The 25,197-nt window shown below is 43.3% G+C and overlaps 1 protein-coding gene across 5 annotated transcripts in view; it reads right to left on the bottom strand.

The window, feature by feature from the left end:
- Positions 1-25,197, bottom strand: part of RASGRF2 (Ras protein specific guanine nucleotide releasing factor 2) — a 274,907-nt gene that overhangs the window by 45,296 nt on the left and 204,414 nt on the right. For all 5 annotated transcript variants that reach the window (XM_070793986.1, XM_070793984.1, XM_070793985.1 and 2 more), the window contains one exon: positions 9,161-9,267. In XM_070793986.1, coding sequence (XP_070650087.1) covers positions 9,161-9,267 — 107 coding nt within the window. The remainder of the gene's footprint in view (positions 1-9,160; positions 9,268-25,197) is intronic.

Genomic DNA, 25,197 nt, shown 5'->3' with positions numbered 1-25,197 from the left:
CTAAAATATGACACAAATAAACCTGTCCACAAAATAGAAACAGACTCACAAACATAGAGAATAGATCTGTGGTTGCCAAAGGGAGGGGAGGTGGGAGAGGGATGGATTGGGAGTTTGGGGTTAGCAGATACATTATTATATATAGAATGGAACAACAAAAAAACAACAAGGTTCTACCGTACAGTATAGGGAACTACATTCAATATCCTGTGATAAACTATTAATATTAATATAATGGAAAAGAATATAAAATGGAATGCATATATATATATATACACACACACACACATATATATAACTGAATCACTTTGCTGTATGGCAGAAATTAACACAATATTTTAAATCAAGTATATTCAATAAAAAATTACATAAACATTTTAAACAAAAGAACAAACTGGGGTAAATGAATGTAATTGACAAATAAAGGGCTTTATTCTGAATGTATAAAAAGTATACAAAATCAATAAGAACAATGCTAAAACTAAGAAAAAAAGAAAAACTGAACAATGCCCAGGAAGTGGGACATTGACAGGAAGGGGCCTCTCCGATGTCAGAAATATTCCATTTCTTAATCAGGGTGGGAGATGCACAGGTGTATACATGGGTAAAAAGTCACTGAGTTCTACCCATGTTCAATGTCCTTCATACGAAGTATGTAATATCTCAACAAAATGTAAAAAAACATTTAAACCAAGGTATTCTTCATCAGCAGCTAAATATGCTTTGTCCATCATACAATGAATGTAAGAGGACAGAAGTGAGTTAGAAACATAGGAAGTGAGTTATCTTGATAAATTCTGTGAAACTTGCTCTGCCAAGGTGACCTACACTTCCTGTACTGTGAACAATAATGAAATAATTGGGCAGCAGTACTGTTTCTCAGCGACCTCATTAAATTGCTCTACAGGCCATCCTTCCCCACCTTTTAGGATGGGCACCAGAGTTTCCAGAAGCTTTAGTTATAAGAACAATCTCTTCAGTCAAAATGTCTGATCCAATACATGAATTGAAATTCCATTTCAGTCCAGAATACACCAGTTCCCTCCTGGCCCTGCCTGGCTGGCCTCAAGCCTGGGACCCCACATGGAAGGCCCCTTCTCTTTCCCCTACTTCCTCTCTGCTTTCTTGCTATCACTTCTGACCTTCCAGGGGAAGAAGGTTTAGCCTGACATACTGCAGCAGGTGGAGCCTGGTCCTGGTTCCCTCCGGACATGGCGGATGGGACAGTGCCAAGCTCCTCCTTTTGTGGCATTTGTGGGGTTTCTGGAGACCTCTCTGACAGAGACTTAAGGCCCACTACCCGACTCAGGCTCTCACTCACGTCTACCCCAGTGTCGGGCACACTCTGGTACTCAGTTCTTATAAGTGAATGAGTGAAGGAGGTGAGAAACAGAAAAGGGAGTAGCAACGTTCCCTCCACAAACTCTTTCGGGAAGGAGATTTTAACATAACTAGGTCGTTTTTGTCTGATCTTACACTTTTAAAATATGTAGGCTAATTCCCTTTAGCTTGCAATTAAGAAAATAAATGATTGTTTCATTCTAAGGTACTTATTATTCCATTGGTGCCCACAGTCTGATGAAGTGAGTTGCAACCTGTGGACACAGTTGCAGGCTCTTTTATCAATGCCATTACATGCTTTGTAATAATCCACAAACAAGTGGACAGAGTATTTTTTGCAGAATTAGTTGATCAATAAGACAACTCAGGAAAATCAAAATTGCTGTAGATTGTACATACGAGACCTTCCATAGATACTAGAACACAGATGTGAGTTGTTTATAGCCAGCCTCGAAGTCCCTCCCCAACTTGGCTGTACACAGAGGACACAGGCAGAAACACTAATTTGAAAAGAGACGTGCACCCCAATGTCCACAGCAGCACTATTAACAATTGCCGAGACGCGGAAGCAACCTACACCAACAGATGAATGGATACAGAAGACGTGGTGTATATTATATGGACAATGGAATACTACTCGGCCGTTAAAAAGAATGAAATTTTGCCATTTGCAGCAAGATGGATGGCCTTGGAGGGTATTATGTTAAATGAAATGTCAGACAGAGAAAGACAAACACTGTATGATATCACTTATATGTGGAATCTAAAAAGTGCAACAAACTAGTAATACAACTCTGGATCTATAACACAGTAGAGTAGACTCACAGATACAGAGAACCAACTAGTAGTTACCAATGGGGAGAGGGAAGGAGGGAGGCGCGATATAGGAGTGAGGGGTTAAAAGGCGCAAACTACCATGTGTAAAATATGCTACAAGGATATATTGTACAACATGGGGCATATAGCCAATATTTTAAGATAACCATAGAGTATAACCTTTAAAAATTGTGAATCACTCTATTGTACACCTGTAAGTTATAAAATATTGTACATTAACTATACTTCGATTAAAAAAAAAATTAAAGTTCTGCAGTCCAGGAACCTGCAGACACCTTGTAATCAGGAATTGTGTGAATGACACATAAGGCTGCCCAGCATGACACCCCCAAGGAGGGTGTGGACACCCAGTTGAAAACACTTTGTCTACTCAGACTTTCTATACACACAGCCTTGATTTCCATTAGTGGTTGTAGTCTCTGCCTTGGCTGACTTGGGAAACTTTAAAGGCTAGAAAATGACTTTCTGGAGAGAATGAACAACAGCAACATTAAAGTGTAAACTCAACAGCTATCACTGGGCAGTTACCACGTAGTCAGCATTGCAGAGCCAGTGAAAGGTGATATAAAGATGAATGAGGCAAGGCGCCCTGTATGGAGGGAGCTTCCGGGCTGGTTGGAGGGAGAGGAAATGCACATCTCTCCTGTCCTCAGCTGGAAGGGGCTGCACCTATGTTGTACCTTATGTCCTTCATGCTTCTTAATTCAAAATCACCTTCAATTCTCACCACAGTCTTAGGTAAGGGAAAACATGGATAGCTGTTCTCTTTTTTAGAAGAGGAAATTAGCCCCCAGAGAGTCTGAGTAACCAGTTCAGGGACCCAGAGAAGACACAATGGCAGAGCTGGAAGAAGAACACAGCCTGGCCCCCCACCCGCCCCCATCCCCCCACCAACTCTGGGCTGCTGATCCATAGACAAGTGCATATGTGAGAAACTCAGCTCGTCTTGTGGCTTCACTTTCAACATGGAAGGAGAAAAATGAGTGAAAAAGCATGACAAGATGAGGAGAAATTAGGGGAGAGTATATTCACAGGTGAGAAATTCTAAAATCAGGAAAATATGAAACATTTTAGCCTTACCAAATACTAAAGAAAAGCCTAGGAGAGGAAGTGGCACCCTAACACTACATTTGGGGGGATGGGGAGAGCTGAAGGTGATATCCTAGGGAAGTTTCTATTTCTCTGGAGACCCATACCTGTAATTCTGCAGTTCTTTATTTCTCCTGAAATAAGTTCAGGATAGTATCTGCCAACATGAGTTACCTTTGATGAGAACTGAGAAATAAATGCATGATCTCTAATACTTTATAGAAGACTCGATTTTCTAGATTATTTGTAGACAAATTTGCATCTTGCTGTTTCACTGTGGTTGTTTTCTACAAATTGCAATGGTGCCCCCTAGTTAGTCTACCATGTGAGGAAAAATGCAATTGTGAGCATGCTGTGCTGCTTTTTGAAATGCGTTCAACTCATTAATTTTCTTATAAAGCTACTACTTCAAAACAGTCAAGTTGTCACAATAGTGCTGCATTCTTCCTTAAATGGGCTCAACTGGTACTGAATGAATCAGATAAGAAAAACATCCTCTTGTCAAGCCCCTCATTTGTGATGTGAAAACCAGAGACAACAAAGATGACAGGGGATTTCTCTGGCGGGACTCCCCACCTCACTTCAGTGATTAATAATTTGCCTTGCAATGCAGGGGACATGGGTTCAGTCCTTAGTCAGGGGATCTAATGTCCCACATGACATGGAGCAAATAAGCCCGTGGGCCACAACTAGAGAGAGCCTGTTCATCACAATGGAAGATACCACGTGATGAAGATACCACGTGATGTAATGAAGATCATGTGTGCCACAATTAAGACCCAACGCAGCCAAATTAATTAATTAATTAATTAATTTTTAAAAACCCCTCAAATATGGGGGTTAACTGACAGAGTCAGACTAGAGCTCAAGTTTTCTGACCAGCAGTCTCAAGTCCCATTACCTCTGTGAGAGTGCTGCTGCTGCTGCTAAGTCACTTCAGTCGTGTCTGACTCTGTGCAACCCCAGAGACAGCAGCCCACCAGGCTCCCCTGTCCCTGGGATTCTCCAGGCAAGAACACTGGAGTGGGTTGCCATTTCCTTCTCCAATGCATGAAAGTGAAAACTGAAAGTGAAGTCGCTCAGTCGTGTCCGACTCTTCGCGACCCCCTGGACTGCAGCCTAGCAGGCTCCTCCTTCCATGAGATTTTCCAGGCAAGAGTACTGGAGTGGGGTGCCATCGCCTTCTCTGTCTGTGAGAGTAAATACCTTTAAATAAACCTGGAGAGTCAAAGCTATGGTTTTTCCAGTGGTCATGTACGGATGTGAGTTGGACTGTGAAGAAAGCTGAGCACCGAAGAATTGATGCTTTTGAACTGTGGTGTTGGAGAAGACTCTTGAGAGTCCCTTGGACTGCAAGGAGATCCAACCAGTCCATCCTAAAGGAGATCAGTCCTGGGTGTTCTTTGGAAGGACTGATGCTAAAGCTGAAACTCCAATACTTTGGCCACCTCATGCGAAGAGTTGACTCATTGGAAAAGACCTTGATGCTGGGAGGGATTGGGGGCAGGAGGAGAAGGGGACGACAGAGGATGAGATGGCTGGATGGCATCACTGACTCAATGGACATGAGTTTAAGTGAACTCCGGGAGTTGGTGATGGACCGGGAGGCCTGGTGTGCTGCGATTCACGGGGTCGCAAAGTCGGACATGACTGAGAGACTGAACTGAACTGAACTAAACTGAAACCTGGATAAAGGCTTGAAGCTGTTAATCCTTCTTCAAGGACCATGGTGGTCACCTTGCTTGGGGGTCTATCAAGTCGGGGGCCATGCACCCACCTCCTCGGGTGGTGGCTGGCTGGGGTGGTGGCTGGCTCAGGTGGTACTGCAGTGGTGACAGGAGGTGGTGGGCACACAATGTGGTCTCCAGGACCATGAGCTGAAACCAGGTCTGTCTATTGGAACTGTTTACCAGCCCATTACTAAGAGCCTGCCTTGACCTGCTCTTGATAACAACCCATTAATTGATTCCACTCTCCATTAAGTGGTCATGACTGAATGCTTTACAAAGCTCTGGTCTGTGTAGTGATCGCATAGGAAATAGAATGAATTTGGGGAAAGAAAACACTTTAATTTTAATGACATTTTAATTAAAATGTCATTAAAATTGAACTTAATGACATTTTAATTGTAATTCCAGTTGGATAAATAGAGAATTTTGTTTAAAATCCATTACCATATGAAACTCTAAAACAGTGCTTTAAGTTCTTATCATGCTCTTCAAAATTCAGAAAAGAGAATTAAAACGAAAGTACTTACTTTCTCAAAATATTCAAATGGCAACTTCTCTTGTAGCTTGAAGTGTTGTTACCAACTTGTAATTAAACTTAAAGTCTAAGCTTTGGATCCAGGCCATGAGGTGTAATTAAAAGCACTCTGGCTTTAGAAATGGACAGGCCTGGGCTCAAGTCCCACTAAAAGCAAGGCAGTAAAGCGAGGAAGGGAAAATGGACACTGAAGCCAGTAAAAAAATGTCCTAAAGCTCTTTTCCAATAAGCAGAAATGCTATGGAAACGCCTGCACCTCACGCGCTGACTGAGATGGAGAACTCACTTGAATGAGGAAGGTGACAGGCCGTGCACATGATGAAGTTATACCAGGACAATCCGACACCAACCACACATCACAACAATGCACTCACACGAGCAGGCAAAGTAAGAAAAGACAAGTGAGTGAGTGGTAAGGACTGCCTTTGGCACATCAGGGTCTAAATTTTATACAGTAATCCTGACAGGAGAGAAGACTGGATACCTGAGCAGCTTTACTGTCCACACGTGTAGAGATGTACCACTTTGATGTAGAGAGGGTCTGGGATGCTAAAATTGACTGCAAAGTGCTTTCCCATGTATAAGCACATCTGAAGTGACAGGCTGCAAAGTATCTGAACTGTCCAAATAAAAGCTAAAACCTAGGGTGCTTTTTGTTGCACATAGAAGATTTTATTTCCAAGATGACAGCTTCATTTTAGTCCATTTCACCCACACTTGGAAGGGGAAAAGGGTTTCCTAGGAAATTAACCATGCACCATTTCTTATTCTGCCTTTGCTTTTCTAATTAAGGATTCAGGTTTGTGGCTGCCTTTCCAGCCAAGTTCACTCCGAACTGGCAGACTCAACTCTCTGGGACTAGGACTTGAGCTCTGGAGTTCAACAGTTCTTGGTTCAAGTCCAGGTTCTACCACTTAGAAGTGCTGTGACTTTCGGTGCTTCATGTCTGGGATTCAACTGTAAGATATAGACAATATAGACAGCAAGTTCGAGTTGGCCTGTAGAGTAGGTGTCCAGTAAATTTTCGTACCCTCTCCTTTCCATTTACAGAATCTTCCTCCCAGGTGTCTGCTGCATCAGATGAAACTTTGCACCTGCTGCATTTAGTCATCTGTTTGACCACCTATCTATCTAGGCTTCCCTGTTGGCTCAGTGGTAAAGAATCTGCCTGCCAATGCAGGAGACGTGGCTTCAATCCCTGAGTCAGGAAGATCCCTTGGGGAAAGAAAATGGCAGCCCACTCCAGTACTCTTGCCTGGAGAATCTCATGGACAGAGGAGCCTGGTGGGCTGCAGTCCATGGGGTCACAGGAGTCAGGCAAGACTTGGTGACTAAACAACAACATCTATTTATCAATCATCTCCTTCTATCTATCTAGGGTGCTTTTGGATTAGAACTAAAGGCCATTTGGACACAATCTGAATTAAGAGACTCTTGCTTTCATATCAATCCATTTTCCATTCCAGTAGCTAATGGCTTGGTGCTATTCAGCCTGATATTGCCTGTATGCACACATGTATACCTGCATGTATAATGTAGCTGTTAAGTCAGATGATAACACTTTACTATAAATCTCTTAATTATAAGTGATGGATTTAGTACACCAATCTCTTCTATCTATGAACTGTCATTACCAAAAGTAAAACAACCCCAGTCTACTGTAACTTGAATTGAGGTACTTTTCTAGCTACTGTAAGTATTATACGTGAATTTTGAGGGACCCCTGTTTGAGATCATTAGAGGAAGAGGGTGCTGGGGATTGATAAAAGGGATAAAAGGAAAGTGAGGCTAACAGGGAGGTGGGGTTAGAGTTTTTGAGGGAAGACGTGGAGGAGAGGAAGGAGCTGGGACCAGGGAAACCTGGGCTGTGACTGGTGCTGTGACTGCAAGTCTTGGCATGAACATGCAGGGCCAAAGCTCTGATTGGGGAAGAGAACCACACAGCATCTGCTCAGTTTTGTCTATCAAAACTATTCTGCATCTCCAAGCCACTGTCAGACTCAGGAATCAGAAGCCAAGACTCTGAGTCAAAAATTAGAGATGACAGGATGGATGGTCAGGTGGCAGAGAAACATCACTACATGTTTTATCTGCAGTGAAGCAAAAGGGATTCAAAGCAGCTCACTGAGGTTGTGGAAAAGAGAGACCAGACATTTCCAACGAGCTAAGGATGGTTCTCTGAATTTGAGTCATATAGGATCCATTGTTATTTATCTAAGATGTACAAGATGAAGTGCTTACAGCCTTTACTGACGTGCTGTACTTGTTTTTATTTTAATTACTATTTAGGAGCTGTCATGGGCCAGCTAGTGGTAAGGTCCACATCCCACTTGTTCCAGTTAGTGAACTGTCCTGCCACAGGGTTTTCAGGAGCCTGGCCCTCCCAAGACTGTCTCTGATGAAAGGTCATTACCAAGGACCGGGCAGTAGGCCTGTGACGGCCTCTGAGAATATAATGAAGTGAGGCATGGGGATTCCTTGCATTTTCCCCCTCTACTCATTAGCTAACTCGCACTTCATATGTTTCCCATGTGCTGATCTGAGCCATGAAGGGCCCCCTTCTCTCTCCACAACTCCCCTTTCAGAGTGCTAGCCAGCCTGCGTCAGGAAGGCCCACTGCTTATTTGAAAAAGCGGGGACACTGTTTGGTACAATTCATGCCCTGAATCAGTGAGGCAAAGGGGGCCCTTGCTTTATTTTGTGAAATGGTGAAATGGATATGAAGTCTATAAACTTGCACTGAATACGCACAAATAGAAAACAAGTAGGTGTCCTGTCAGCATGATGCAATTTAAAAACAGAATACAGTAGACTCTTAAGAAACAGATTCGAACTGTGTGGGTCCACTTGTATGCGGACTGTTCTCAATAGTAAGCGCTACCACACTGCACAGCCTGAGGTTGGTTGAATCCGTGGATGTGGAGGAACCACATACATCACAGGACCACGGGTACGGAGGGCCAGATGTAAGCTACACGCAAGTGTTCCACCCCACACAGGGCTGGTGCTCCTAACCACCACGTCGCTCAAGAGTTGGGACTTCCCTGGGGGTCCAGTGGCTAAGACTTCACACTCCAAATGTAGGGGGCCCAGGTTCAATCCCTGATCCGGGAACGGGATCCCACATGCCTCAACTAAGAGTCAACTGTACTAGAAACAAAACATCAAAGGGTGTGAAGGCAAAAGTGTCTTCTGAATCAGGCTGAGGAAACACCCCCGTGTCTGGTACGAGAATGCTGCTTGCTTTCAGGGGCACCTGCTGTTCACCTCCATAAGGTACCACTCCAACTGACCCAACTCCACTTAGAGACAGGGCCCTGTGAACAGCGCTCCCAGGTGGCAGGGGACAGCTGGCAGCCACAGTGGGTGCTGTTCCGCAGAGATGAGAGAAGGGGAGTCCTGCCCCACTTCCTGTGTCCTGCCCTTGGAAGAACTGAACCACACGATGGTGGTGGTACACATTTGCTTGCTTTGACCTGCAGGCCCATCTTCAAGTTTCTTCCCCTCAACATGCTCTATTTCCAAGGTTTCAAACTCTACTTGAAAGCATCAGGAGGTGCTGTTAATGATTTTTAAAGCTGGTGTTTAAAAAAATCCTTGAAAGTAATTACCGAGGCTACTCAATTACCTGTGCGTGCTTTGAGACCCAGTGACGGAGAACGTTCAGTACTCGATTGGTGGCTGTTCTACGTATAATAAACTCTTTGTCGCATGTTCTCTCGGAGTTGTTAAATCCTTGGGAGGAAAAGAAACACACATGTTGTAGTTAAAGCCAATCCCCGGGGACCTGGAAAAGGTCACTTATTTTGGGACACTGCTTAATGCCACTCACAAATGACACATCTTGGCAGAGGAGTAAGTGGCTTCAGCTGGTCGTGGATTCTGCCTACTTACCTATGATGCCCTCAGAGCTCACCACATAGTTATAGGTACAATTAAATGAATAACGTGCACATATTTATTAATGGCCACTGATTAAAGCTACAGATGGTCTAGTGACATTTCCACTTACGGCTGTCCTGTTGTATCACATAAAGCCAAGAAGGAGTTTTAACAAAGTATTTGAGCCAACATTAGTTTATACTTTTGCTCCAGAGTCATATAACCACAGGTATTTTCAATATTTGCAGATGGATAAGCTCATACCTCGGAGAAGGCAATGGCACCCCACTCCAGTACTCTTGCCTGGAAAATCCCATGGATGGAGGAGCCTGGTAGGCTGCAGTCCATGGGGTCGCAAAGAGTCGGACACGACTGAACGACTTTGCTTTCACTTTTCACTTTCATGCGTTGGAGAAGGAAATGGCACCCCACTCCAGTGTTCTTGCCTGGAGAATCCCAGGGAGGGGGAGCCTGGTGGGCTGCCGTCTCTGGGGTCGCACAGAGTCGGACACGACTGAAGCGACTTAGCAGCAGCAGCAGCAAGCTCATACCTTGGCTCACAGATGATATAAATACTTTGTTGTGCACTCACATATTGAGAAGCGGTATAGCACAGTGGTTAAGAACATGAAGGAGCTTCCCAGGTGGCGCTCGTGGTAAAGAATCCGCCTGCTGACACATGAGACGTAAGAAACTTGGGTTCGATCCCTGAGTCAGGAAAATACCTCGGAGGAGGGCATGGCAACCCACTCCAGTATTCTTGCCTGGAGAATCCCATGGACAGAGGAGCCTGGAGGGCTACAGTCTATAGGGTTGCACAGAGTTGGACATGACTGAAGCAACTTAGCACACAAGGAAGTAAGAACATGAACTCCACAGCCAGACTGGGTTCAAACCCCTGTCCTCCCACGACCTAAGTTACAGCTCCTCTTTGGTGATCAGCTTCCTCATGTCCTGAATGGAATGAGTGTATCAACTGCAGAGACTTTTTGGAGATTAAGTTAGTTAAGCATTTAGAGTAGCACTTGGGAAAACAGTGAGAGCATAATAAGTGTTAGCTATTACTACAACTCAGTTTTGGGTCAGAATCTTCATCTCTGTGCCAGCCTATGTTTCCACCTTGGCCACCTCTTCACTATCAAGAAACTATTTTAATATTTTCTATTGATTCTCTATTTTAAAAGATTTTGCTTTCCAATCATAACTAAGTGACTTGTTTCCTTTAAAAATGAATTCAAGGGGACTTCTCTGGTGGTCCAGTGGTTAAGAATCTGCATTTCCACTGCAGCGGGCCTGAGTTTGATTCCTGGTCAGGGAACCTTGATCCAACATGCCGTATGGTATGGTCAAAAAAAATAAATAAAATAAATAACTGCCATAATTTTTTTTTAAATGAATTCAAATCTCATGTAACTTCACTGGGAAAGTTCTTAAAAGTTGTCCACATTCACTGATTTCATTTCATCTCCTACTCACTCTACATCCTACTCCTAGCTTCTTATCCCTTCTTACCACCAAAATAGCCCCCACTAAACTCACCAATAACCTCCACATTTCTACAACCTATTCAATGGACATGAACTTAGGCAAGCTCCAAGAGATAGTGAGGGACAGGGAGGCCTGGCATGCTACAGTCCATGGAGTCAAAAAGAGTCAGAAACGACTTGGCAATTGAACAAACAACAACTTATCATCTCTCCATAGGAAATCTCATTTAATAATCACCTATAAAAAATTACTCTCATAATTACATCCCTAGTTTTCTTCTCTGGACTCTGGATCCATGAATCCAACTGCCTCTTAGATCGTTCAAAAACCTCAAACTCAACACATGCAAAAGGAAACCCCCTGGCCTTTCCAGCAAACCTTATTCTCTTCTGGTGTTCCCCATCTCAGTAAAGGACCACCACCAGCCATCCAGTTATGTAAGCCTGGAACTTTGGAATAGTTCTTGGCCTGCCTCTCTGCTTCTCCTCGATAGTTCTCCCTGCTAAATAAATCTCAGTTTTGTCCATGTCTTTGTATTTACAAAGCCAAAACTGGCACTGAGCTCTAGCAATTCTTAGTGTCCTGACAACAGCCTCCTAACTAGCCTCACTGTCACGCCTGCCTCCTCAAATTTCTTCTCTTTTCTGAAGTCAGAAAGATCTTCCAAAGGGCAAATTAGATGTGCCCTTGCCCTGTTTAAAGCCCTTAATGACTCTCGGGATAAACACAAAACTCCTTAACACAGCCTTCAGCATCTTCCATGGTTCGGCTCTCAGCTCCCTTCCAGCCTTTTCTGAGACCTTATTCTTTTCACAATTTCCTCTTCCAATTAACCACCCTTCTTCAGTCCCTCATCCTCACCCCAGGGTCTTTGTACATTCTGCTCCATATCTGGCCCAATTATCACTTCGCTTTTCACTCAGTGAAAGCCACTCTTACTTCACATCCCCAAAAAAGCCCTTAAGGGCCTGAACTGGGTAACTCCGTCATTGCACATCTCACAACAACATGCACATTTATTTCCGGACACTGGCCATATTTGCAATTTTACGCATTTTATCTATATGATTATCTGATCAGTATTTGTGTCCTCCATGAAGACAGGGATTGGGTATGTTTTTGCTGAGCGTGAGCACTTATGTGGCATGTAGCAGAAGCTAGACACAATATATGTTTGCTGAATAAATGAATGCAAGCTTGTATAGTAGGAAATCAGTAATTACTGAATGTGCTATAAAGGTAAGGGTGATTGAATGAAAGACTGAATGGACAGTCCTCAGAGCCTACCAATGAGTTGGACCAAAAAGTGCATGCACTTCTAAAAGGCAGAGGTCCCTTCTCCATACTCCTCTTTGAACGTGGACAGGTGTCTTCCACCCACTAGAAGACACTGTCAGAGGATGCTGATGTGCTCTTGGTAAAATAGATATTTAAAAAAACAAAACAAAAACTTTTTGATATTAAAATCTTAGGAATTCTGGGGAAAATATCATATCTTTTTAAATGCATGGCTGAGTTCTCAAGAAGATAAGGAATTTTCCAGAGTCAAACACAGAGAGACTTGAAAACAAGAACTAAGTCTCTGAACGACTGCTCTGAGAGGAGAGTAGGTTACCAGCCTTGTTAACAGGAGATGTGGATTGTAAATCCACGTGACTCAAGAGAAGAAGCCCCAGGGCCTTCAGGAAGTGTGGGTGACAGAATTGGAACTGACTCCCACATAAAGCTGGAATTCTCATCAGACCACCCCCTCTGCCTGAGAGAGAGGATTAGGAAAAGAAATTCTCCAGCCTGCACAAGGAGGAAGTTAAGAAACTTGACTATTTTAGCCTGGATCTCAGGGGAGTGAATCCCCCTGCCGAGAATAGGTAACCACAGGCCCACCTCAGGTAGGTTTGAAGCCCAGAATGAACCATTACCGGGTGGCCATGGCCAGCAATAACTCTGGCGCCCTGACAAAAGCATACAAACCTCTCCAGAGAGACATGAGCTTACCCTCAGCCTTTACTGGATGACCAACAAGAAAGACCCTTAAGAAAAACTCACAATTCCAAAGCACAAAACAAATAAGCCATCCACCATAAACAAGGGTCCAGAGACACAGGGATCAGGAACTCCCCACCTCATCCCACCCCTCCACCACTACCAAAAATTTCAAATATCCTAAATTAGGATGCTTATAAAGACTAAAGATATAAAAGTGTGAACTAAAAACACGTGAAAAGAATTTAAAATATTTTAAGTTTTATAAGATCCACATAAAATGTCTTCAAATTAACAGAATTATTCTTTAAATTATTGCTGAAAAATAGACAAGTTGAAATTTAAAACACAGATTTGTTAGTCACTCAGCTGTGTCTGACTCTTTGCCACCCTATGGACTATAGCCCACCAGGCTTCTCTGTCCATGGAATTCTTCAGGCAAGAATACAGGAATGGGTAGCCATTCCCTTCTCCAGGGGAATCTTCCTGACCCAGGGATCAAACCTGGGTCTCCTGCACTGCAGGTGGATTCTTTACCTGTCTGAACTACAAGGGAAGCCCAAAACATGGATAGAAAAATATAAATAAACACGGGTTAGACCCAGTTAAATAAAGAAAGGAGCAAACTGTAAAAAGATCTGAAAATTTGCAACCTCATGGATGGTAGCCCACCAGGTTCATCTGCCCATGGAATATTCTAGGCAAAGAATATTGGAGTGGGTTAGCCATTTCCTCCTCCAAGGAGTCTTCCCAACCCAGGAATTGAACCTGTATCTCCTGTATTTCCTGCATTGCAGGTGGATTCATTACCCGCTAAGCCATCAGGAAAGCCCTAATCAGCTGCAATACAAAGAGCTCAAGAGGTAGAAAACAGGAAAGAGGGGAGATAGGTGCTCTGATTGGGAGCATGAACCCATGTGCAAAATTACATCAAGATCCCATGTATCAGCTTAGCACATAAGAGTCCCGTTAAGGCAATTTCAGTTCATGAGTAAGCTGTAACTCCACTAATAAAACTTGACCTTCAGGATTTACTGGAGATATCCCCTCAGAGAGATGGTTTATGTATCTGGTGTCGGGAATTTCTAAATTGGCAGTTTAAACATAATTGATAAGAGTACTTCTAAGATCAAAGATGTCCATCTGTTGATCAAGCAATGAAAGATGCCCATTTTTCACAGACTTTAAAGCTCTTTGATCAGAACAACCATTTTTTGCAACTTGCCAGACTTCCTCCTTATTGTAAGCCACCGTACAAGCTGGGGGCTGCTTGAGCAATATTTATTTCCAAATTGAAACATGAACCACACAGCCAATTGGTGGTGATACCCAAGTAGAAGCCAATCTGTCCTATAGTCATGGATCCACCCCCAAGGGGTTCTTAAGGCACTTTTTGTAAAACCAAACAGAAACTCTTTGTGGAGTTTTACAAATCTTTCCCTTTTCAAGTGTGACGGCCCAACCAAACTCTACAGATGCCAGGAGGTTTTATTTTACTAACATCACACGTGTGAAATACCGCCACCATGAAATTCTTGTCTTTCCAATTCATGCATGGTTTTTTTTCAGTTGTAGGCACTGGTCAGATGGGCTAATTTGGGCAACAAAAGTCATCTAGAAAAGTGGTAAGAAGCAAATCACCGTGTGTGTGAAGTTAAGAATGAGATTCAGCTTTATGGTCCTTCCCCCAGACACCTCATGAGTCATTCTCTCCCTTACAGCTGGTGGTACATATGACATCTCTCTCATTAAACTATACATTCCCTGGTGAAGGGATTTTATCTCAGGCATCTTTGTAGGCCCTTCAGTTTTGCACACAGGCACTCAGCAGTTATTTTTCTTAACAAAAAGTGCATTCCTCCCAATGAAAACTATCAGAAAGTGTCTGCAGATCCTATGTATGTGAATTAAGGGCATTTTCCCACGATATTACTATGATGACTATGGATATGAGATCTATCACGAGCAGGCAGACAGTAAAAGTGGTGAGGAGGGATGCAAGGACATTTTAAAATATAGGAAAGCAGGAAAACTTTCCTTTTTTTTCTTCAAATGATGTGATAGTTAACTTCACTGCCTACTTTGTAAGAGGCAAGTAAAATAACAGTGAGATGGAAGTAAGATGGCATGTAGGTGGACTACGGGCTTGTTCAGTTAGAGCTACCCTGACGTTGCCAGGGGCAAATTGACCAAAAAAAAAAAAAAAACCAAGGAATTCTTGAACATGGTGAGGTATTTTAACCTGAAAAGTAGATCATCAAGAAGTGGACCACAGAGCTGTTGTGAAGACCAACAGAGCATCTTTAGGCCATCCTCTGACGTGGTGTGGAACGTCAGTCAGGAAGACCCAAAAAGCACAGAGAGAGTGCTGATGGCAGTGGTCCAGGGGGATGGGGTGCCTGGGAGCAAAAGTAATGCTAACTATTGTTTATTTTAACCACACTTCTAGAAACTGTTTCTTATTGTGTTTTTATCCCCAGTACCTGGCATTGCAGGTCTTAATAAACATAGGTTTATTGAATGAATGCATTGAGATCACTTTAATGATTACATCGGTGGGGGAATTAAGAAAAAAGCCACAACAGTGGAGAATAATTTCTCATGTTATACAAATGAGACTCAATCTCTCCAATTACATCAATGTTATCCATGTGCTTTACTTTATCCAGTAAATATCTTTCTTTAAAAATTGTATGTAATATAAAATCATATAATTTGTTTGTACATTTCTACATACTTGGCTTACAACTGTATTTCTACTTTTTTGGTTGTTGGCATAGAAAGATCATCCGTATTTATTGCTGCCTTATGCCAGGCACTGTGCTAGCAGCTTTACAGGTAGTCTGTACTTTAGCCCTTGTCATAATAACAATTGCCACTTATTGCCTGCCCAGCAAGTAACAAGTATTGGGCCATAAGTACTACGTGTGTGTGAAAGTCACTCAGTCACGTCCAACTTTTTGCCACCCCATTGCCTATACAGTCCATGGAATTCTCCAGGCCAGAATACTGGAATGGGTAGCCTCCTTCTTCCCCAGGGGATCTTCCTGACCCTGAGATCGAACCCAGGTCTCCCACATTGCAGGTGGATTCTTTACCAGCTGAGCCTCAAGGGAAGCCATTTAAGTAACGTGGTCAACAAGAATTCTTCAGCAACAAGACCAACTGAGTAGAGTAAATGTTGCTTTCCCCACTTACAGACAAAGAAACAGGAATTCAGAGAGGTTAAGAAACTTGGCAAAGGTCACATAGTTAATAAGTGCAGGGGCTTCCCTGGTGGTCGGTCCAGTGGTTAAGAATCCACCTCGAAATGCAGAGGATGTCAGCTTGACCCCTGGTCTGGGAAGACCCCACAAGTTGTGGAGCCATTAACCCCATAGGCCCTGCTACTAAGCCTGACCTCTGGAGCCTGTGAGCTGCAAGTACTGAAGCCTGCATGTCCTGGAGCCTATGTTCTGCAACAGGAAAAACCAGTGCAAGGAGAGGCCCGCACACCGAAACTAGAGAGCGCCAGTGCACAGCAACGAAGACGCAGAGCAGCCAAAATAAACAAATAAATGAACAATAAAATAAGCGGCCGATACACCACCTGAGCCCAGGTCTGTCCATTTCCAAAGCCAGAGTGCTTTTAATTACACCTCATAGCCTGCATCCAAAGTTCAGACTTTAAATTTTATTTACAAGTTGGTAAATACTATTAAAGCTCCAAGATAAGAAGCCATTTGAATGTTTTGGAAAAGTAAGTGCTTTCCTTTTAATTCTTTCTAAATTTTGAAGAACTATAAGAACATAGCATCATTATAGAGTTTTACATGATAATGGATTTTAAACAAAAACTCTTATCTAATCAGAATTTAATTTTTCTCAAAATGTATACTTTCATCAAATTCATTACATTTCTTATGTGACCTTCACATAGACCAGGGCTTTTAAAACTTCCAGACTTGATCTATTAATGGGGAGTGAGATCAATTTAGTGGGTTGTTGCCAGCTTTAAACAATGAAACAGATGAAAACTGAGTAGACTGTATATAGTGAGAGTGCGTATTCGTCAGAGAAAATCTTATACCAATTGTGTGTGTGTGCATGTGTGGGTCAAAATGTAAACTGTATTTCTTAAGAGTGGGTTGCAATAAAAGTCTGAAAGTGACTAATATGGACAATCTGATTATGAGTATTATGTTTAAACTACCTGTATTAATTTCCCAGAAATTCTAGAAAACTAAGTCTGTTCTTTACTCTGAAACAAGTCTGAAGGAACAAGCAGAGGATACTCCTCCTCCGTTTCTGGTCTGTTCTCAAGCTGACTCCAAGCAGTTCTCACTCCTTTGGGGACATAATTCTCTCCCACGGTTTTTCTACATATTCCAACCTGACACCTTGAGTTCCATCATTTCCCCAAATCCTTCATTCCTTGAAAGAAATCTTTCTTACATTTCCATATGAATGACACATTCTTCTCTCATAAAAAAATATCCAGAAATAAAAAAAAAATTTTTTTCTCTCATGCTCCTCCCCATCCCAACTTGCCTTTTAGTTAATGGAACAGCCACGGTTTCTGTTTCTTGGGTGGGAAACCTCACTCCTCTCTGTATTTCCTTGGTTTTTCCCATTCAGTCAACAAACACTGTTAACTTTTTGGTAGCATCTGTCAGACTGATGCCTTTCTTCTCTAGTCTCCTGCTATAACCCTGCATCTAGGCACCTCACACATGGGTTGTAGCTTCTTATCTCCTACATGTTCCTGTTTCCCCATTCTCTCTGCCTTCTATTCATCCTCATCCATAATTCAGTTATCTCATCAATATCTATGTTCCAGGTGCTGTGTAGAAATATTGACAGTCGTGTCCTGAATATCTGTGTTCACAGGTCCATTGTCCTGTGAATAATATCTATGTTCACCTGGTGAACAAGAGATGTGGCCCCTGCTCTCATGAGCTGGTTTTTTTAAATGGAGAGAAGACAGCCTTCAAACAAGTAAAACACCAAAGATGTGTAATTCGAAATCCTGCAAATGAGCAAGGCACTGTCTCTCCAACAGTAACTGCAAATATCCCTCTAATTTGTTATTGCTCCAGCACCAAGTACTTCTAATGTCTCCCTATTGCCCACTGAACCAAGTCTAGAATATTTTCCTAGTTATGAAGGGGCTTTATGAGTTGTAAACTAAAAAAAAAACTAATGTAGACAAGCAGATTTGCACATACACTGTGCTGAACATCATGATAACAGCATTCCCTCAGTCTATAAACTGACAGACTCATTTTTGAGAGATAATCTAGAATAATAGCTACAATTAACAGAAATTGAACCTTAGTTCGTACATAGTAGGATGTTTGCTGTAGTAATATACCAGTACGTTCAATTACTCCCATTTTAATGGTCTCTTTCCTGGCAATCTTTTGTTTGCAAAAGGACAGAACACCCAATTCAAACTGAAACAGGAGGGAAGGGGGCAGGTCACAACCTTTAAAAGACTAACATAGCCCAAGGACACGACAAAGACTGGTAGAACCAACTGGGTCCAAGATGGCAGAAGATCTCACTTCTACTAGACCTTGAGCCTCATTAGACACTTATTGTGATACCGTAATACACTAGCATGCTAAATGACACACCTACCAGTTCTGAGGCTAACCAAAAAAGGTCAAAAAGTGGGCGAGGCCCAACTCCTAGAAATTTCTGCCCCTTCCCCCCAAATAATTGTAATAATCCTCCCACTCATTAACCTATGAAATTACCCAGCCCATAGAAACTAACCACACCATATTTCAGGGCTGCTCTTGCCTTTTAAGGTGGCCCACAGTCTGTAGAGTGTGTTTCTCTCTAAACAAATCTACTTCTTACCTATCATTTCATTTCTGAATTCTTTCACAACAAAGTGAGAACCTTAAATTCACCAGCAACAAAACTGGCTTAAAAGGGAATTGCTGTTTTATACTGGGGATAGTTCTAGACTCAGATCCTGTTTGATTCAGACTACATGTTAGTCTGGTCCACGTCTATTTCTCTTCAGTGCTTTTATTCTGCTCTCATTTCCAGGTAGCAAAAATGGGTAAGGCCTTGTTAATCATATCATCATATTACCTCATATAACAGCATCCAGAGGATGACAAGGCATTCTTTTTGGTAGCTTCCACTAAAGATAAAGAAATGTGTAACCTAGAAATCCTCTAAAATATCTTTGCGTTTCATTGACTGCATCATATGCCTTCCTCAAATTGATCCCTATGGCAATAGTGGGGAGGTGTCAGAGATGGCAGGGAGATGTGTGTGTGTGTGTGTGTGTGTGTGTGTGTGTGTGTGTGTGTGTGTCTGGAGGAGGTAGCTCCCACTCAAAGCACATGGCCAGAAATGTGAAAGGCCCTTTCTCAAAGGTGTTATAGGGCAAGACATTGATGAGGCAATGAACAAATTCTGCATAGTGAGATTTTTCTAAAAATTTGTCTATAAGTGTGTCCTTATCTTTCAAGTTGTTAAGTTCTTCTCTTTACTCTGTTTAACCTGAGATTTTTTTTCTAAGTGCGATTAATTGCAATAAACACATCCTTAAATAATAGAATGAGGAAAAGAAGTTCAGCAGGTCTATATCATCATTCGTGATGAAAAATACATGAAGAATGGCAAAATCAATATCTTCCCTTTGCTTTCACCTTTCAAGAAAATCAGTAAGATTTTCTTGACTAAGATTGTCAGCTGAACTGTTCTCATGGATTTTTAAAAAAATATGTGCTGTTTAGATTCTTGAAGAAATGGTTATATACTAAATTTAAAACAAAACTTATTGAGAACCATTGGGTGTTACTTCTTTTAATTCTCACAATTGTATAAAACAGATTCTTTGTCTTCACAGATGAGGAAACTGAGGCTCAGAGAAGTCCGATAGTTACCGAAGGTCACAGATGGTAAGAGCAAAGCCAGGATTTATGGTGAGGTCATTGGATTCTAAACCCCAGCCTCTTCCCACTGAGACACGAGACGTGCTGGCTGCCCGTGTTTATTGCTGTGTAAGCTCCAGGCCTCCCACTGTGGCTGCCATCAGTTTTTGTGCTGACATAGAGATACATCAAGGACACATAACCAGTATGGAGGGAGATGGAGACTTCTGCCAAGGCAGAATGGGGTCCTTTGAGGTGTAGGTAAGAAGTGAAGCCAGAAAGTAACCAAATTTAAATGAGTTGTCAAGAAAACTGCTGTGGCAAGAAGAAAAGAGATAGTCTAGAAACTGAGAAGTGATAATGATTTGTGGGAGCCAATAACATGAACCACTCAAAATCAAAATATGGCAATCTATTAAAGGAAATCAAGAAATCTAACACTCATGGTCAGAGTTTCTTGATAGAAAAACCAGTATTACCCAGGCCTTGGAAAATACAGTAAATGCTCTAGAAATGGTTAACATAACAAACAACAAAAAACAAAAAGAACAAAACTTTAAATTTCCCAATTATTTCCTTTTTGGCCCAATTTCATAACCAACTGTCTGGAAAACAAGGAGGATGATTCTTCAGTTAGTCTGAATTCTCTGATGGTTGTCTGCTACCCCTTCCGGATAATAGGCAGCTCACCAGCGTGACGTGGAACAACATTCCCGTCCTTGTATTAGGCAACATCTCCCCACAAACCCAAACGATGGTAATTTTCCAAAGCCTTCTACATTTCTTTCTACAGAAGCCTATATACACGCTTAGAAAAGCTTTTCCACGGGGGCAGGGGGTGAGGCAAGGAGTGACAGCTCCTGATTCTGGGAGGTGTATCGAGTGTGTATACAGTGCTGGAGGAGCAGGCACTGGTGTGTGCTAGGAGAGGGGACAGCCACTGAATGAGCTGAGCTGTTCCGAAGAAGCCACTGCAGAGAATTTTTAGAGACGGCTGGGGAGGGGGGATAAAAACAGGCCCTTTTTCCCCCCTCAAATGTTAACATTAGACTGTACACAAAAAGTTTCAGTGTATTAAAACGATAGATTCTGCCAGTAGAAAATGAAACGTACCTTGGGAGAGAGGGTGGAAGCCACAGAATACAAAGAGAGCCCATTTTATCAGACACAAAATACTGACTGAGAGTCTTTGTGCCAATCTCTTTCATAGGAGCTGGGGTACAGCAGTGGACAACAGGAAGCTAATTAGCTGTTTACAGGAATTTATGCTCTACTGAGGGAGACAGAAATTACAAGTAATAAATCATGTCAGTGATATTATCTATAAACAAATGAATAAGGTAAATTCAGATATTGAAAAGAAGAGCTATGTGGGAAGTAAACAGGCGTGTGTGTGTGTTGTAAGACAGAGAGACAAAGAAAGAGAGGCAGAGATAGAGAAAGAAAAAGAAACAGGGACACACACAGGAAGAGAGAGAACATTTGTTAGGCTGGGTTGGGAAGGCCTCTGTAAGGAGGGGACTGGGACAGGTGAGCTGGGACATGAACAATGGAAAGGAAACAGTCATATGAAGATCCAGGGGAAGAGCGTTTCAAGCAGAACAGTGAATGAGGAGGCCATGAGACAGTCAGCCTGATGGAGGCCCAGAAAGCGGCCTGTGTGGCTGGGGCCCAGTGAATATGGGATCCAGAGAAAGGAGACGAAGTTGGAGAGCAGGCAAGACAACTGAGCATCTCCCAAGTCAAGCGGAAGAGCTGGATTGTCTTCTCGGGTACCAGGAAGCCACCAGAGGGTCCTGTGCAAGGGAATCGTGACCTTGTTGACACTCTGAACAGGTCACTCTGGCTTCCTTAGGTAGTATGCACAGGAGTGGGCAAAAGTGGAGTGGGAGAGACCAGGAATGAGGCAGTAAACCAGGGTTGGACAAAGGCTGGGGCAGGAATGGTAAGAACTGTTGGAAACGGAGGAGCTAAGACTTGCGGACGGACTAGATGTGGAGGTCTGCAATGATCTGAACAGTGCTCTCCCAAATTCACGTTCACTCAGAACCTGTCAGTGTTAGCTTATTTGAAACAGGGTCTTTGCAGGTGTAATCAAAGTAAGATGTCAAACTGGATTAGGGGGAGTCTTAAATCCAATGACTGATATGGTTATAAGAAGGAAATTTGGACACAAACACACCCAGAGGAAGAAGGCCCCGTGACAACAGAGGCAGAGAAGAGAGTTCTGCTGCTACAACACAGGGAATACCAGGGACTGCCAGCAGTCAGCAGAGGCTGGAAGAGGCAAGGCGGACTCCTTCTCTAATGCCCTCGGAGAGCATGGCCGGGCCGCCACCTTGATTTCAAATTTCTAGCCTTATCATACTCCTTTCCCAATGTGGAACAAGTCCATTGTTCCAAGTCCAGTTCTAATAGTTGCTTCTTGATCTGCATACAGGTTTCTCAGGAGGCAGGTAAGTAAGTGGTCTGGTATTCCCATCTCTTTAAGAATAGCGTGGACAGAAGAGAGTAAAATTCAGATTTCAGATTTGTTTCATGAAAGAACAAATTTCTGCTATTTTTAGTCAATCATTTGAAGTCATCTATTACAGCAGCGCTAAGAAGCCAATGTGAGGTCTAAAGGAAAGGGAGGAATCAGGAAGAGTCCCATGGTTTGGGGACTGAGCATCTGGATTAGATGATGATGTCATTTCCTGAAACTGGGTTATAGGGAGAAAATCCAGAGTTTGGTTTTAAACTGAAAGATGCCTCTTTTAGACATCTAAGTGTCTATGTTGAGAAGGCTCTTAGACATAACAGCCTGAAATTCAAGTAGAATGTTTCACACTGGAAATGTAAATTGGAGAGTCTCAAGCATTTACAAAGTACTTAGAATCATAAGGCTACATGAGTAGAGAGTGTGTACAGGGCAAAAGGCCAGGAGAGCCTTGTGATCCCAAGACCCACAGAGATTTTGTAAAAGATGAGACAGCAAAGGAGATCAAAAAGGGAAGGAGAGCAAGGTGAAAGGAAAATCTGGCACATGTGGTGTCATGGAGACAAAGAGGACAAGTGTTTCAACATGGAGGATGCCATCAGCTCCGCCATATGCTGCTGAGAGGTAGACTAAGATGAGGGCTTTGGCTTCAGCAAGATGTAGGTCCTAGGTGACAAGATAACAGTCACTTCAGAGTGAAAGTCCAAGAGAATAGGTGGAGGGGAAATGGAGGTGATGGAGGGGAGACATCAGGCAGGCTCGCTCTTGCGAGATGTTCTGCATTGAAAACAAGCTGTGAAATGGAACAGGAGCGGGTAAAACTGATGATATAAGGACACACTGGTATGCCAAGGGGGATGGCTGGCTTAGGGAGAACTGAGGATGACAGAGGCAAAGGAAGGAACTGCATGAGAACAGTTCTTGAGTATGTGGAAGGGGAGGGGTGGACCCAACAGCAGGGCAAGGGTTATTCTTCCAGACCCACGGGAAGAAGGCAGAGGATGAGTCCAGGGGCAGAGGGCTGGTGAAGTTAGTGGAGGAAAGAGGTCATCCTTTCTGTTTTCACTGTGAAGGAGGAGAGATGCTCACCAGTAAGCCAGAAAGGGAGGTGGAGATCTGAAGAGAGGAGAGGAGAGGATGAGAAATCCTGGTGTGTGAGGCAGTGACTTTACCAGGATGACCTGGCGGCACAGAGTGCCCATGTGAGATCTGAAAACGGAGGGTTAGTCTGGGCAGCCCAGCTCTGCCAGCCTCTCCAGAGAGCAGCTCCACTCTGTGAATACCAAGTCCATCTGATCCTGTCGATGTTTAGTAAAGGTCCTGGTAGCTCCAGGCTCTGTGCCTTTGATCACACCAGCAGAACATGCCAAGCAGGCTTCTGCTTTTCCTCACGTGCCCTGGAGGCGACCGCAGAAGGGGGCGGAGGGTCAGAATGCAGGCTTTCAAGCCTGCAGGGGCTCTTTCATTTAAAATTCTGTGCCTGCTTTGAAACTTACAGGAAGCTCAGGGAGGAGAAAATCACCACCACCCCACTGTGTACTGAAGTGTGCAGTTTAAAGACATCCCCCAGGAGTTCAGACAGATTCTGAGCAGCTTGCCACACTGTTCTACTCCAGTGGATTAATTTAACAGCACTGACGGATGGATGATTCAGCCCTGGCCCCTTATGCCAACAACTTCGGATCCATCACCTAGTCGCAGAGGGCAGTGTCAAACAACTCACAATGCTAATAACGGTGCAGTATGGCATTGTTAAGAGTACTGAGACATACGCCGCGGGGATGGTCCGGTTCCTTCACCCTCAGCGCACCTTGCCACCTGTGACTTGAAGACTGTAGTTGCAGTCTGAGACACCTTAGAGCCCCTCTTCAAAATTTCTCTGCCACTCCATCCCCACTCTTTTCCTTCCCCATGGAGAAAGCAGCAAATGTGATATAAGGACTAGCAGATTGGAGATGTTTTAACGGACTTACCTTACTGAGTTGCTTTGGAAAAGTGCCTTCGCCTCTCAGGGTCTCAGTTTCCTCTTTGGCATCACACAGAGCATTACTTTGCCAGCAAAGGTCCATCTAGTCAAAGCTACGGTTTTTCCAGTAGTCATGTATGGATGTGAGAGTTGGACTATAAAGAAAGCTGAGCACCGAAGAATTGATGTTTTTGAATTGTGGTTTTGGAGAAGACTCTTGAGAGTCCCTTGGACTACAAGGAGATCCAGTCAGTACATCCTAAAGGAGATCAGTCCTGGGTGTTCATTGGAAGGACTGATGCTGAAGCTGAAACTCCAATACTTTGGCCACCTGATGCAAAGAGCTGACTCGTTTGAAAAGACCCTGATGCTGGGAAAGATTGAAGGCAGGAGGAGAACAGGACAACAGAGGATGAGATGGTTGAATGGCATCACCAACTCGATGGACATGAGTTTGAGTAGGCTCTGGGAGTGATGGACAGGGAAGTCTGGCGTGCTGCAGGCCATGGGGTTGCAAAGAGTCGGACATGACTGCGCGACTGGACTGAACTGAGAGCTTATGTAAATGCTCCTAAGGTCCCTTCCTCAGGGTCTCCCTGGACAAAGCTCAGGTCTCCCACCAGGTGTCTGACACCTTCTCTTCCTTGACAGTATCAATTACCTGCCTCCTCCCCTCCCCACGCCTTTTCTCCAGCATCTCAATCTCCATAGATCCTCCCCTCGGCTTACAAAGGCCTCTCCTCAACGCTGCCAGTCCTTCACATGTGAGAGTGCACACTGTCTTTCTTGCTTATTCCTAGAATTGTAAGCAGGCACAGCTTTCAGCAGGAGAAATAAAGTGCCGCTTTGCCCCAGTAATCCACCTTTGGTAAATGTGGGCAACACCAATTCCATACATCTGACTGCATCTGTGATTTTACATAACGCCCCCTTATGACCACAACCCCATCCCTTTTCTTTGAGGTTCTGTGACACTGAGCTGCACCAGG

This window comes from Bos indicus, chromosome 7 (genome assembly GCF_029378745.1).
Source record: "Bos indicus isolate NIAB-ARS_2022 breed Sahiwal x Tharparkar chromosome 7, NIAB-ARS_B.indTharparkar_mat_pri_1.0, whole genome shotgun sequence".
Taxonomy (NCBI): Eukaryota; Metazoa; Chordata; class Mammalia; order Artiodactyla; family Bovidae; genus Bos; species Bos indicus.
Note: the sequence above shows the minus strand (reverse complement) of the source record. Positions and strands in the feature narration are given on the sequence as shown.